The sequence below is a fragment of the Pan paniscus genome, chromosome 10 (genome assembly GCF_029289425.2).
Source record: "Pan paniscus chromosome 10, NHGRI_mPanPan1-v2.0_pri, whole genome shotgun sequence".
NCBI classification, from domain to species: Eukaryota; Metazoa; Chordata; class Mammalia; order Primates; family Hominidae; genus Pan; species Pan paniscus.
In genome coordinates, this window is record NC_073259.2 from 49,507,051 (window position 1) to 49,522,747 (window position 15,697).

The window sequence follows — 15,697 nt, forward strand, 5'->3', positions numbered from 1 at the left end:
TTAAGAAACACTAATAGATAATTTATACCATTGAGGAATATGTGGTTTGTTTGGGAGAAAGAAACTTATAAAAATTAGTAAAAATACAATTGATGCATCTATAATGGAAACATTTACAAAGTCCTGAGGTAGCACTGTGTTGGGAGTATTTTAGTTCATTAGGGAAGTTTTTGTAGGAGGGACATTTAAATAGATTCTTGAGGGATTAATCTACCGGTAAACAAGATCCACTGGGATGGTGTCAGGGAGAGAAGGTATAGCAGTTATAAGTAGAGAGAACAGTATGTATAAAGGATGATAGGTAAGAAAGAGCAGGTAGGTTAGAAACTATGTGGCCAGAACACTGAGAGGGGAGAAGGGAGTGAGGTCATCAGATGTGAAATTGGAAAAGTAAAGACCAAACCAGGAAACATGTTGTAGGCTCAGATAAGAGGTTTGGAATTTATTATGCTGTCCATGGAATTGAATAGAAAATTGAGTTTCTCTAGGACTCAGTTTTGTCCCTCTATAAAATAAATAGTTAGCTCAGATGAATGATAAGAACCCTACAGTTCTAAAATATAGATTCCTGAGATTATGTCAATTATTTCTTTTGACATTCTCAGGGCTGGGAACATAATTGGGCTTACACAAATGACGTGGCCCCTGTAGTGGTGTATCACCTAGCTATCTCTTATAGTTGATCCATTTCTCTTAACAGTATAAATGAATTCAGTGCTACTTTGTGGAATCATTAGAAGGATATGAGAATGCAGACTTCTGGATGGGAAATTCCTTGTCTGACCAATGCATTAAGGTCCTTAAATACTTGTAAGATGATTTATGTTCTATGCAGAGAGATGCTATTAAATGAGGACAGTTTCATTGTGAAATGTGAATGTGAAAATTCACATTCTTCACAATGAGTAGCAGTGCTTCTTATGGGTTAGCATCCAGAAGTCATTATACATACTCAAAACTCAGTGTATGAATTACCATGTAAGATCTTTAATATAATATCTTATTTTACTATTTTGTAACTTCTCATCTATATCAGGTCTCTATTGTAACTTTATCTGTATTTAGATACTTACTGGGATAGCTATATGTCTACTTTTATCTCTAATAAGCTCGTGCAATTGGCTTCATATCTTTAAGTGAAGTTGTTACAATTCTGGTTTATATCGAACACTTTATTTTCCTCTTTCAGGGTCTGCTCAACTGTACAGAATAGCTGGTGAATCAAACAATGATATGTGGCAGGCTCTGTGATTGAAGATTGCAGGATACTAAGGCAGCCCAGTCTTTGCATTCTGATTCGTTTTGTCAAGCATAGGCAGATGAATGCGCTGAAAATTTCAAAAGATATTTAGATGATGGAAGTTAAAATAGACAGACTTCTTCAAAACTCCAAGAAGAGCTGTTGGAAAAAAACTCATGATTTTTGTCATTTGAACATTAAACACTCCTAGCAAAGGAGATATCATGAATGCTTTTCTGAAATGCAATTCATTTAGTAAATACTTCCCTCTCCCTACCAAAGAAAATTATATAGGAGCTCCAGAATATTGCCCACTGTTGACCTCTTTGTCCTGTTTTTCTTCACAGACATCGATGAGTGTGCTGAAGGGCGCCATTACTGTCGTGAAAATACAATGTGTGTCAACACCCCGGGTTCTTTTATGTGCATCTGCAAAACTGGATACATCAGAATTGACGATTATTCATGTACAGGTAAACGGTGGCTATTTGTGAAATAAAATCTTTTTATGTCTTAAGTTTACTTTTAAAAATTTCTTTGACTCTCATTTTTTTGATAAGTATACCATAAATACAACAAAACATTAGCAAAATCATATCTTCTTGATTTGGTAGTTATTTCTTAATCTGTTCTAAAGAAAAAAAACACCTGCTTGCTCTGGATAAATATATACTCCAATTTGGAAGATAAAAACCCTAAAAAATGAGTATATGCTACATTTATACTTAGTATTTATGCTCAAAATTTGTGTGAAATACTATGGTCAATCTGAGAAACAGTCCCTAAATGATATATGATGATAGATTTTTGAATAGAAAAATAATAACATAAATAATGTGATTTTTTTCAGAGATAGATTTTTAGAGTTCTAGGACATGGGACTATTAAATATAATTGAGCTTCTTCACATGTCTGAGAAGTACAATTGAGAACTACATCAAAGAAGTTTTCTATATTTTTGTTGTATGAAATACCACTCTTTTAGTATCATCTAAAGTCTTGTTAGGGATATTGTGTTAGTAATGTCTGAAGTTGGTCCTGGCTTGGGGTAATACAGCATATTCCTTTTATTCTATAGCTTTCTACCTGTAGAATATGAAAACAAAACAAAACAAAACATAGTGCTAGAAGAGTAGCTTGAGTACTGTAGGATTTGAGGAAATGTGGGTGTGAAACAGAACATTTCTTTTCATCTCTATATTTTTAAATAGAAGAAACAAAAGTAACATATTTTAGAAAAACAGGTAGAATCATAAAACTGGAGAGCGCCCAAAAATGTTATTCTTGTCACCTATTTCTCTACCTCCAACTTTATGATCTTTATCAGGTGCATGTATAAACAAAACCTAGATGTTTTCAGGGAAAGAGACTCCATAATCCTCCCTAGTAAAAATATGAATCTATAATAGAAGTATCACTTTGTCTTTGTTTTAGTTGTCTGCTTCTAAGTCTTCATTATAGTGTCCATACTGTCTGCTAATTGATAGCCTTATCACAGGGAAGGATCTTCTTCTAAATTCAAATATAGTATTTATAAAAACAAAATGATGGCTTTCAAAAATAATGAGAAGTGACTTCCCAATTTATGGAAAATAACTGAAGATATCCTGGAGGTAGAAGATATTTAATATAAAAATGCTGATGGATTTACAATTCCTATCTTTTTTGTCAGTTCATCCTAAACATTTCCTAATTATGGAAACAATTCTTCATTTTTTTTAGACAAAATTTAAGTACATTGAGTGGAAGAATTTCTTGACGTAGGACTACAGAGATGCTTTTCAGCATAAAAAGAATATAAAAGAACAAATTATAATAAATAAAATGAATATATCATTTACTGTACTATTGATAATACCAATAAATCTGAATTTCCATTTCATCTTTAACAAGAAAACTAAGATTAAACTGCTGCATCTTAGAATGCATATATTTCAAGGTGTGCTTATTAAAAATGAGTGCTAGCAATTCCAGGGGAGCCCACTGATTCTTTGGTATTATAGACTTGAAAAGCTTTGTGCATTTTTATATTTCCTAATGATTCTCTTTGTTTTTGTTATATTCTTAAAGTAGTGTTAGAAATTTTAAGTGAAAGGACATGGGACATAATTTGGCCTACTGTTGAGTAAGGAGTATTTCTGCAGGGCAGGATATTTTTAAGAGATTCATTTCCATTCTGAGTCTGTTGGATATAAATCCAAGGAATAGTTTAGCTTTCATACATTTACAGAGAGTCTTCTGCTTTGGCTTCACCTCTCCCAGTGCACTTTCCTTCCAAATAAAATCCTACAAATTAATGTTTGTTTTTGACTACTTGGGAGGAATTTTCCCTTACCATTTCAAAGTATCTAATGACATAATTGAGAACTATTCCTTTGTAAGAATGGGAAGGGAGTAGAAAATCATTTTAAGAAATGCTATTCAGACTATGATTTTTTTATGCCTAAGAAACCAGAGCCAAGAATCTCAGGATCTGGCAGATGATAAATGTATTTCTTTAATGAGGCACTAGCATTTTCAACTAACACCACTATTTCTATGCTACCACTTAAAGAGGAGAAACTTTCTTGCCCTTAAATTTTCTCTCTATTATGACTAGGTCTATGAACACAAAACTTGGATTTTTTTTAGAGAATATGTCGATTTTATTTTTAGTCCAGAGTCAGGTGAATATTGCCAAAGCTTATTTTTTTTTTAATGTTAGGCCGTAGAAGGTCAACACATATTCCAGGTTTCTGTAAAGGAAATACATGTTTTCATTTTATGTCCTGGGATTGGCTCCCCCACACTTTGATATTAGGGTCTGTACACAAGTCTTAAAGAAATTACTCCCCTAATGGGACTTTGCCTTGTGACCAAAGGCTTCTATCCTGTTCCTTTTTGAGAGCTCCGTTAAGACCAGAGTAGGACTTTATTTATCTTATAAAATATTGAGATTTATTTTTTTCTAAATTTTAGTAACAGACACCCACATACTTGTAGTAGGAGACGTTCCAGAATGAATGTCAAACCATCACTGCTGAGCCTGTCCCTGATGTTTGTGTCCGAGCTCATGGAATTCCATGTTTGTTTTGCTTCTGTATCCCTGCCCTTCTTTCCTGTTAATGAGCCCCCTGCTAACAGAACAACAGATACTCCCAGCAGACTCTCAAAGTTGCTTATCCCATGTGGAAATTAATCATAGACATTCTAATTTAAAGAAGATTCCAAGAGCGATACACATTACTTAATAATCAAGAGCTTTGATCAATAAAGAAGCCTTTTTCTGCTTTATTTGTTTAACCTAGTAACTCTGGCATACAAATTACATATGCAAGTTGGTCAAATTGCATATTTTTTCTTTCAGTTTCAGATGATTTGAGTTAGATTTTCCTCATGTTCATAAAATTTTGTAGATGGAAGAATTATTAAAGATAATCTGGTTAAATCCCTTAAGTTTCACAAATGAAGAAACTGAGGCTCAGAGAGATTGCTTTATCCATAGTTAAACATCTAGTGAGAAGCAAAGGGGGCTGGAATATGAACCTCTTTATTATAACTCTTATACTATTCACTGTTTGTCTAATTTGCAGTCATACAAAAGTAAAGGGAAATGATTCATATTTTATGTAGAAACACACTATTCAATACATTATGTTCATTATTTAAACTACTGTCTTTATAGGTTATTTCAGTTAATTAGCTTCAATTCCAAGAGAAATTTTTACCCTACAGATCTTATAATAATGACCCTAAATCAGAAGTTAGTGGAATAAACATGAATCACCATTTTCTGGGCCTCTGACTCTATTCCAAAGTTGTGGAAATGACTCAGTTGCACTATTTGCACAAATGATGCATTTGTTTTTGCTCTTCTAAACTCAATATAATTTTCCTTTCAGTGAAGGTGTTATTATTTTTTCTAATTAATGCTTCATAATTTCTCTCTTTACATCGTTTCGTGTTCCTATAGAAAAAATACTGGGTATCACAAGGGAAGAAAGACAGAGAGAGAGAGGAGCAGGAGGGAGGGAGAAAAGATAAAGGAAAGGAAGGGGGAAGGGAGAACAGAGAGAGGGAAATAGAGAAGAGAAAAATATGGAAGGGAAGAGAAGGAAAGAAATGGAAAAGGGAAGAGAAAAGGGAAGAGAATGGAAGAGAAAACATGAGCCAAGATGCTTGAGGCCCATTCTTCAGGATCTCTGCAAAAGTAACCTATTTTGTTTATGCATAACAAAGTTTCTTGATTACTTATATGGACGAATGGCTTTTTTTGGTTCACTCACGTAAGCATTAATTAAATTGGGTAGATCTTCTTGAGTTTTACTGGGAATCTCTTCTTGGAACTGGCCTTGAGTAATGGAAAAAGCATGAAACATCTCTAGAAACAAAGATGGAATTGTTACCAGTGGCAAATATCTGAGTCACATGTCACTGTGTTACTGGTGGAAGACATTCGAGTTACCGGTGGTGAATCCATACAGGTCTGCAACAACCTCACTGATTACCTCCTCAGAAGAAAGAATTCAACTGAGGACTGAGGGGCATAAGGCAGAAAAAGAGACTGAGGCAAGTTTCAGAGCAGGAGTGGAAGTTTATTAAAAAGTTTTAGTGCAAGAAAGAAAGTACACTTGCAAGAAGAGTCCCAGATGGGTGACCCAAAGGACAAGTGCTGTGTTTAACCTTGATCCTAGGACTGTATAAGCTGGCCCACCTCCAACATCTTGCCCCCCTTTCCCATGATTCTTCCCTTAGGACGGGCTGCCTGCATGTGCAGTGCCCTCCTTACGCTTGGGAAGTGAGCATGCACAGTGTATTTAGGAAGTTGTATGCATGCTCATCTGAGGCTTTCTTCCCTTTTCCACTGGAATGCCCCTGGAAAGTCATACTATGTCATTTTGTCTCTTAATGCACATGCCAGGGAAGTTGCTTCTCCCTGGCATCTGCATTCAGTTAACGCTTTAGTGAGACACGTGTGGACCCTCAGGAAATGGCCTTTCCCTAGTGCTGGCTGCCAATTCATCACTTTTAAAGAAGCAATGTGATAATTGCCAAACCATCACCTAACATTCCTGGTGAGTGGAGGAGAACCCTCTCCTGCCCCACTCATGCCTGTCTAACTACCTATAACAGAATCAAGAATTTTGAGTAAAGATCTGAGTGAAGAGACACTCATTTCAGATCTTCCTCACATTTCTCTCTGCTCTCTACTACAACGAAAAAGGAATTCTGATTCTTCTTTTGTGTTGATGAGCTCTATGTTGTGTAGTTCTTTAGCGTGGGAATAGGAGAATGGGAAGGATGGATGGGTAGAAGGGATGGAAAATTCTCTTGCCCCAGCCTAGGGATTAAATTGATCCTTTAGGGTAGTGGTTGTCAATTGTGCATTCCCACCTGACAAAGGATACTTGAAAATATCTGGAGATATTTTTGGTTATACACCTATGTGGGAAGCGGTTACTACTGGGATCTGGTAGGTAGAGGCCAGGGATGCAACTAAACATCCTGTAATATTATTAGGCTAGCTATCTGCTTAAGGAAATGTTTTATTTCCTTGGGACCCCATCAATAGGAATTTTTCTCTGGTTACCTTTCAGATGAGTGATTAATCTTCATCCTTTACAAGATATCTGGCACAGGACGCTAGGTCCTCATCCTCCAAAAAGATTTACATGGCCCAAAATGTCAATAGTCCCAAGGTTGGGAAATCCTGCTTTAGAGTCACCCAATTAAAATTGTAAGATGCATATTTTCCTTTTAACTTTCCCTGTTCCCCTTTGAATTTCCTTTAGGCCCTGTATAGGGATACCTTCTCTTACTTCTTGTGGTCCCCAGTGTCCTTTTATTGTCCTTTGGCCACAAAAAGGACCCTGTTTTAAGTCCCACTCACCACTAAGTTCTTCTGTCTCCTTTCTTCTATCACAACCCGGATTTTAGCTTAACCCAGGTGAATGATTCTCCAAAGATAAAATTACAGGCCTCAGCAGAGGCAGCAGAGAAAATTTCTTAGGGCCCCTCAAATTACACTATCCTGGTGCATGCTTCATATACTTTCTACTGATTTTTACTGCTTCTGTTATCCCAGGGCCTTCTGATGCTGGCTTTGGTCCGTGTCACATATCATAGGAGGTTTATAAAGTGTCTAAGCACAAGGAGTTCTACTAGATACTTGAGTTTTTGTTGTTTAAAAAAAAGGGGGCTCCTCTGGTGTTCCTCAAGGAGTTTCACTTCTGAAAGTACTTAACTTTTTATAGCATTGAATATGCCTAGTGCTTATATTTTATTATCTTTTTGTGGTCAATTCTTTTTCTCTAACATGGTTGATGTTGAATTTTTTAAAAAAGTTATCACTAATGACCAGAGATGATGAGCTTTGTTTCATATGTTTCTTGGCCACATGAATGTCTTCTGTTGAGAAGTGTCCATTCATATCCTTTGCCCACTTTTTGATGGAGTTGTTTGCTTTTATTCACTCTAAATTTGTTTAAGTTCCTTGAAGATTCTAGATATTACTTTTTTATCAGATGGATGGATTGCATAAATTTTCTCCCATTCTGTAGGTTGCCTGTTCACTTTGATGATAGTTTCTTTCACTGTGCAGAAGCTCTTTAGTTTAATTAGACCCCATTTGTCAATTTTGGCTTTTGTTACCATTGCTTTTGGTGTTTTAGTCATGAAGTCTTTGCCCATGCCTATGTCCTGAATGGTATTGCCTAGGTTTTCTTCTAGGGATTTTATGGTTTTAGGTCTTAAGTTTAAGTCTTTAATCCATCTTACTTTTTGTATCAGGTGTAAGGAAGGGGTCCAGTTTCAGTTTTCTGCATATGGCTAGCCAGTTTTCCCAAAACCATTTATTAAATAGGGAATTCTTTCCCCATTGCTTGTTTTTGTCAGGTCTGTCAAAGATCAGCTGTTTATAGATGTGTGGTGTTATTTCTGAGGCCTGTGTTCTGTTCTATTGGTCTATATATCTGTTTTGGTACCAGTATCATGCTGTTTTGGTTACTGTAGCCTTGTAGTATAGTTTGAAATCAGGTAGTGTGATGCCTCCAACTTTGTTCTTTTTCTTTTCTTTTCTTTTCTTTTTTTTTGAGACAGAGTCTTGCTCTGTCGCCCAGGCTGGAGTGCAGTGGTGCGATCTTGGCTCACTGCAGGCTCCACCCCCCAGGGTTCACAATATTCTCCTGCCTCAGACTCCCGAGTAGCTGGGACTACAGGTGCCTGCCACCTCACCCAGCTAATTTTTTGTATTTTTAGTAGAGACAGGGTTTCACCATGTTAGCCAGGATGGTCTCGATCTCCTGACCTGGTGATCCCTTTTTGCTTAGGATTGTCTTGGTTATGTGGGCTCTTTTTTGGTTCCATATGAAATTTAAACTAGTTTTTTCTAATTCTGTGAAGAAAGTCAATGGTAGCTTGATGGAGATAGCATTGAATCTATCAATTATTTTGGGCAGTATGGCCATTTTCATGATATTGATTCTTCCTATCCATGAGCATGGAATGTTTTTCCATTTGTTGTGTCCTCTTATTTCCTTAAGCAGTGGTTTATAGTTTTCCTTGAAGAGGTCCTTCACATCCCTTGTAAGTTGTATTCCTAGGTATTTTATTCTCTTTGTAGCAATTGTGAATGGGAGTTCACTCATGATTTGGCTCTCTGTTTGTCTATTTTTGGTATATAGGAATGCTTTTGATTTTTGCACATTGATTTTGTATCCTGAGACTTTGCTGAAGTTCCTTATCAGCTTAAAAGAGATTTTGGGCTGAGACAATGATGAGATACCATCTCACACCAGTTAGAATGGTGATCATTAAAAAGTCAGGAAACAACAGATGGTGGAGAGGATGTGGAGAAATAAGAACACTTTTACACTGTTGATGGGAGTGTAAATTAGTTCAACCATTGTGGAAGACAGTGTGGTGATTCCTCAAGGATCTAGAACCAGAAATACCGTTTGGCACAGCAATCCCATTTTTGGGTATATACCCAAAGGATTATAAATCATTCTACTATAAAGACACATGCACACGCATGTTTATTGCAGCACTATGCACAATAGCAAAGACTTGGAACCAACCCAAATGTCCATCAATGATAGACTGGATAAAGAAAATGTGGCACATATACATCATGGAATACTATGCAGCCATAAAAAAGGATGCATTCCTGTCCTTTGCAGGGACATGGGTGAAGCTGGAAACCATCATTCTCAGCAAACTAACACAGGAACAGAAAACCAAACACTGCATGTTCTCATTCATAAGTGAGTGTTGAACAATGAGAAAACATAGACACAGGGAGGGGAACATCACACACCAGGGCCTGTTAGGGGGTAGGGAGCTAGGGGAGGGATAGCATTAGGAGAAATACCTAATGTAGATGACGGGTTGATGGGTGCAGCAAACCACCATGGCACGTGTATACCTATGTGACAACCTGCACGTTCTGCACATGTATCCCAGAACTTAAAGTGTAATTTAAAAAAAAGAATTTCAAATCTTTTAAATGTGGTCTCATAAGACAATGTGTGAAGAATCTCAATTAATGGTAGTGGAATAAACGGCTGGTAATTTGAGGAAAAATTCAGTTTTGAGTCATACCTCATATACCACACAGATGCATGCACATCCGCACACTCTGTCTCTCTCTTTTCTTTCTCTCTCCAGTGAAATATTAAATGAGTTAAATATTTTTATTTAAAGAACTTATCACTAGTGTCCTGTTTGTCAGTCTTGTTTAATTTGCTAATTATGAAGAAAGAGTGGTGAATTTTATGATGATATTTTCTTCACTTTTCCTCATCACTATTGATTTTCTAGCCTTAAAAGAGTCTTGGATACTATTTTTGGGTGCAAAAGGTTACAGAAAAGAATTTACTGCTGAGCAACTAAAGCAAAGATTTTAAGTCAGTTGTAACCCATGCATGCCCCATTCTCAAACATTGCTCTGTGTGTTTAATTTATTTAAAATAATGCCAGAAAGGTAATTTCTTTGATGGATTTAAAGAAATGATATATTGAAAAGGCAGCAATGTTATTGTTTTTATTCTTCTTCCCCCAAAATTTGTATTGCAGCAAAAATTTATTGTATGGACAAACAATACCTTCATATCAGCTATTTAAAAATAGCTTTCAATGGATTTATCAAAATCACAAGTACAGAACAAAACAGATAATTTATCATGTGTGCATGTACCATAATAACTACTGGTATATAAATGGTAAAGGAAGTAAGAATACTGGGGACAATGACAGAGTAGATAGGGCCACAAGAAGCACAGATTGAGAAGGACGATGACAAAGAGCCAGAAGTGGAAATATGCATATCAGCTTTCACAAAAACATTAAACAAAGTTATTTTAGTTGTAAAGTGCCTTGTACACTTTTCCTTTAGTAAAATGCTTACTGCAAAGAAATGTTTAATGAACACTAGCTGTTTTTATTGTGACTCTTATGGTTAGACAAGTTCTTATGTTGAGGAAATGTCTTATTCCTCACTGGGACCCTTTCAACTGGGCACTTTTCTCTGGTTAATTTTAAACTGAGTTGTAAACTTACATGAGATAGCTTTGTTGGAGCAATGGACTCAATGTGTTATTGTTTATTCGACTGTACTTCTTCTGTACCTGTGAATAGGGGCTTAAAAACCTTGATGTAACTAAGTAACGGTTACTCCTGAAGTTGGAAAATTCCTTCCTTTGGAGGATTTGTTGTACTTCCTAGGAAGAATTTCCAGAATGAATGTTAGACTGTGATACCCAGGGACTGAATGGAAACATTCAGGGTTTCACAATACTAATCTTCCTGGGGTAAAGAATAGCACCTCTAAACAACAATCAGCAGGTCTGGGCCATTCTCAAGCAGGACAGATTTTGTGAGCCTGGCTGCTTCTGTGTGAATTTATTTTAGAAAGAGCCACAGTCAACAATCAGACAATCCTACCATCTGGCCACTAGTTGCCATCATTATTGGAAATGACTTTTGCATTTTTGTGAACAACCATTTCAAATTTTCTTTTCCGAAATCAGCATTGCTAACTATCATGAAATTGTGGCATATATCAGCCTTTTTATAAAACATGAAAATCAGACAACTTTAGGTTTTAAAATGTAAAGTATGCCCCCTAAAGCTAAATGATGCCTCATTCATCTCCTGTGGTTCATTATCTATTATTACAATGTTACTTATTAAGTAATTTGAAAATATAAACATGATCACAAAAGCAAATTAAAATACCAGGCCCTAGGACTCAAAGAATTAATGATGAAAAACTATTTCTAAGCAAACATAATCCAGGAAGCATCTCTAGAAAAGCATGTACTCTGGTTACCAGGAAGGGTTAATGTTTGGAAAACTTCAGGCCACATTCAGAAAACTCACAGAGAACAGAAGTGAGACGTGTCTCCACAGTTACTGAGGAGGCCAAGGCAATGTGCTTATCTCTTTTCTGAAACACATATGTGCATGCATACAATTAGCAGTCAGCTCAAAATGGAACAGGCTCAAAGCCTCTGGGAGCTGAATTGCCTTTTTAAAGATGAAAAGCTTGGAAAGGAGTCTGTGCTCTCTGAATCTGTCAGAGTGGGGGAAGCACATCAGCTTCAATGTAGTGGCTTTTAGGCTTGTCAGAGCCTTTATGTAGCATCATATGCATCTGTCATATCCATATACAACCTCCAGCCCAGCTGGCCATAGTTTGGTCTTTAGAGCACCAGTGGCATGTTTCCCTGTGAACCTGCCTCTCTGCAAGCTCACCTGAGGACTGAGATGGTGGGAGCCGCCTCATTAGCAAGCCTCATCTACTTTGACTTATTAGTCAAACCCTAATTTACCTTTGTCCCAAATGGATGTATTAGTTGTTTCACTTCAAGATTTTTATATGAAAAGCAGAGAGCTGAAAACTCCCCTAGGGGAATAAAAGGATTATACATGCCAGGAGTGTAATAATAATGATGTCTTAGCAACAGACACCTGTACAGGAGAGGATTGCTGAATTTGAAGCTCAACAGATGCCTTTCATTTCCTTTCTTGATTGTTGGCTTTGACATGTTAGCCAGGATGAAATTTGACCTTCCTTGTGCCTTATCACCTTCTGAGTGCTCCGTGGAGCAGAGTTCATCTTTCCATTCTGCTGCTGATCTAATCTTGCGGTGGGTGTGTAACCTCCTGGTGGTATTGCCTCGCCTCGCTGCTCTTCTTTCCTCCCCAGCCCGGGGTGCCTCTGCAGTGTCACATTCATGACAAGTCATGGTTTTGGGCCCTGAGATAGAGTTTCTTCCCCCAAATCAGAAGCCTCATCTCTCCTGTGTGCTTCTGTTGGGGTGAGACACAGCCACACTGACTGCTTGAAGAGTGTTTCCTTACTGTGTCTGTGGGTCAGGAATCTGGTTGTGGAATAGCTGCATTCCAACAGGAACTGACATCCTGTTACTTTTGCTGTAAACTATTGGTTAGAAACAAATCACTAGGTCCAGCCCACACTAAACCGCAGGGGATTACACAAAGGTATGGCTAGCAGGAGATAGATATCATAGGGGACCATTTTAGAGACTGACTACCACAAACAATGAGTATTATATGTAGTTAATTAACCCACTTCAGCCAAGTACAGATAAACTGTATCAGATTGAAGGACAAGAGTAGAGAGAGTTAGAGTAGTAAAAATGTATGGTATAGGAACTGTGTGTGAGTGATTGTGAAAAACCCATAAGCTGTCACACATTTCTTTTCTTTACACCAGAGCTTTCATATAGGTACATGGTAAGGTTATTGTCCAATTTAATAGACGGGAATAGTGTAAATCAATCATTACAGCACAGTATGGTACAATTTGTAACCAAAAAATGTGCAGAGAGCTGTGGGGAGCTCAGAGAAGGCAGTGAGTCATCTGGCTGAAACCTGGGTATGGCCACACATCACCAACTAAGTGACATTGAAATTGAGGTTTTTAAGGATGAACAGACGTTTCAAGAGAGAAAGAAGTGAGAGAAGACACTTCAAGAAGCAGGAAGAGTAGGTTGTTGTATAATAGCAAGTTTAGTGTGAATGGAATTGTAAGAGATAAAGCCAGAAAGTCTTATAGAAAATTCTAAGACACATTTATGGTTTCTGAAACATTTCTGACAGTCTATAGACATTCTAATTAAGATGTGCAGCTTTAAGTGTTAACGCTTTATTTTGTCTTTGTTGTATGTTATTTTTCTTTTTTGCCAACAAATTGTTTGTTAAATTGATGAGACTTCCAATAATCAATGCAGGCCTGGTATTAAGGTGATATAGTATTACATTCCAAAGAAGGCAGAAGGTTTTGTTGGTGTTCTTGGAACTCCATGAAAGCAAATTTTCAGTGTGGCCTAGTGAGAGCTGATTTTAGAATTTTTCTCAAAAATTCATTACCATTAAGTTGTTATCTGAGGAATTTTAAAAAATGATTTGCAAAAATATAGTGAACTACAACAACTAACAACAACAACCAGAAGACAGGAAATGGCGTAGAATCTCTTTAGTTTGTCCAAATCAAATCATGATCTTTCCCTGGCCCCCTTTTCTCCAGGGTCATTTTGTGGCATTTAGCTTGTGGATAATAACTCACTCAGGTTTCTTAGATTTGAATTCTTCTTCTACTGTCCACTAGTTGTGATGATGAACAATTTGCCTAAATCTTTAGTCTCAGTTTCTTCATCTTTAAAATGGAATGATGTTACATACCTTATATGTTGTTTTTATAACAGAATAAGAAAAACGCATGTAAAGTAGTTAGTATGATACCTGGAACATAATAAGCACTCAGTACATAATACTTGTTATTATTGTTGGTATTTGTGGTAGGTAGAATAAAAGCCCTCCAAAAATGTTCACATCCTAATCCCCAGATCTGTGAATAATATGCTACCTTACGTGGCACAAGGGATTTTTCAGATATGATTAAGGTTAAGGACCTTGAAATGAGGAGCTTATCCTGGGCTATCCAGGTGGTCCCAATCTAATCACATGAGTCCTCAGAAGAAACTTAAGAGGGAAATGTGACTGTGGAAGACTGGTCAGAGACATGCAACCTTACTGGATTTGAAAATAGATAAGGAGTCATGAGCAGGAACATAGACATCCTCTAGCAGCTGGAAAAGGCAAGGAAACAGATTCACCACTAGAGCCTCCAGGGAGAAACACAGGCCTGTGGACATTGTGATTTTAGCCTGGTAGATGTATGTTGGACTTCTGACCTATGGAGCTTTAAATAAATATAGTTCAAGTTACCAGGTTTAATTTGTTATGGCAACAATAGAAAACTAATGCACTATTACTATTAGCTAACACTGTTGACTTGTCCATAACTATATTTAAAAATGATTTTTAGTTCCCATTTTTCCCTAATGATTGAAGAAAATACATAATTCTGGAGCAAGTTTTGTGTTTGTAGAGAGAGTTAGAGGGATAGTCTGTTGAGGAGAAGAGGATTCAGTTCATATTTATGCCTAAATTCCTCACTTTAATGATTGAGTTGCTTTTTCCATATTTAGTTTTTGCTGTAAAAATGAGGGGTGCTCAACATTTTTAGAACATTTTCATTGTCTGTTTCCAGTGAACACAAACACACAACACAAAATCACACAGAAATAGACTATACATTTACCCAACATATAATATATAAAATAAATGTATAGCACATGTCTCATCTGCTCTTTTTTTAGGAGATTCTGAACTTAATAATGTGGAGGAAGTTCACAGACAGTAATTTTGGAAAGTATAAAAAATGTAGATTTAGATGGTTATTGGGGGTATCGTTGTTGTCATAATCTTCAGAATGCAGGATTGTTGAGAATGACCTTTTAATTCAGGAGTACTCTATGCCAGCAAGGCTATTTCTGAGCCATCCATTAGTGACCTATGGGCCACAATTAGCTCTCAATGGGGATTTATTTGGCTTTTGGGTGTCTTAATGATTCAACACTTAAAAATTCAAAATATTTTGTCATTAAAATCTGGATTTCCAGCCAGATTTTCAGATTAATCCCTATTAATTTTGGATCTGCATTGCTGTACCTCAACTATCAATTACAGCTGAAATAGTAACAGCCTTCTTAGAAGAAGGTCTCCCCTCTCCTAGTCACTGAGATTCAGCAGTTCCAGTAGAAAAACATGTTCAGATAAATACTAGGAATTCTTATAGCCAGCCTGTTTCACCCATTTGCTTTATCTGTCTGACCCACAAATTGGAGCATTTTTGGCTTGTAACCCATGATTTATGGTGTTCAAGTGATCATAAATATGATCATCTTAAACCATGGAGATTTTACTATAAGAATTAATGTCAAAGGTTTGTCTTCTTTATGAGTCATATTCCTACTAGATTCACAAGTCACACTGAAATAAACCCCAGAAGAACCAGTAGACACTTCAATAAATGTCAAATCATCTGCATTAGTTTTCCTTTCAAAATTAAATTATAATAACCTTAAATAGTATAGTCACAGAGAGAAT

At 36.7% G+C, this 15,697-nt stretch overlaps 1 protein-coding gene across 5 annotated transcripts in view; it reads left to right on the top strand.

Moving 5' to 3' along the window:
• The window catches only part of NELL2 (neural EGFL like 2), a 406,132-nt gene that overhangs the window by 248,172 nt on the left and 142,263 nt on the right, over positions 1–15,697 (top strand). For all 5 annotated transcript variants that reach the window (XM_057299468.1, XM_034935992.2, XM_003825751.6 and 2 more), the window contains one exon: positions 1,588–1,713. In XM_057299468.1, the coding sequence (XP_057155451.1) occupies positions 1,588–1,713 (126 nt within the window). The remainder of the gene's footprint in view (positions 1–1,587; positions 1,714–15,697) is intronic.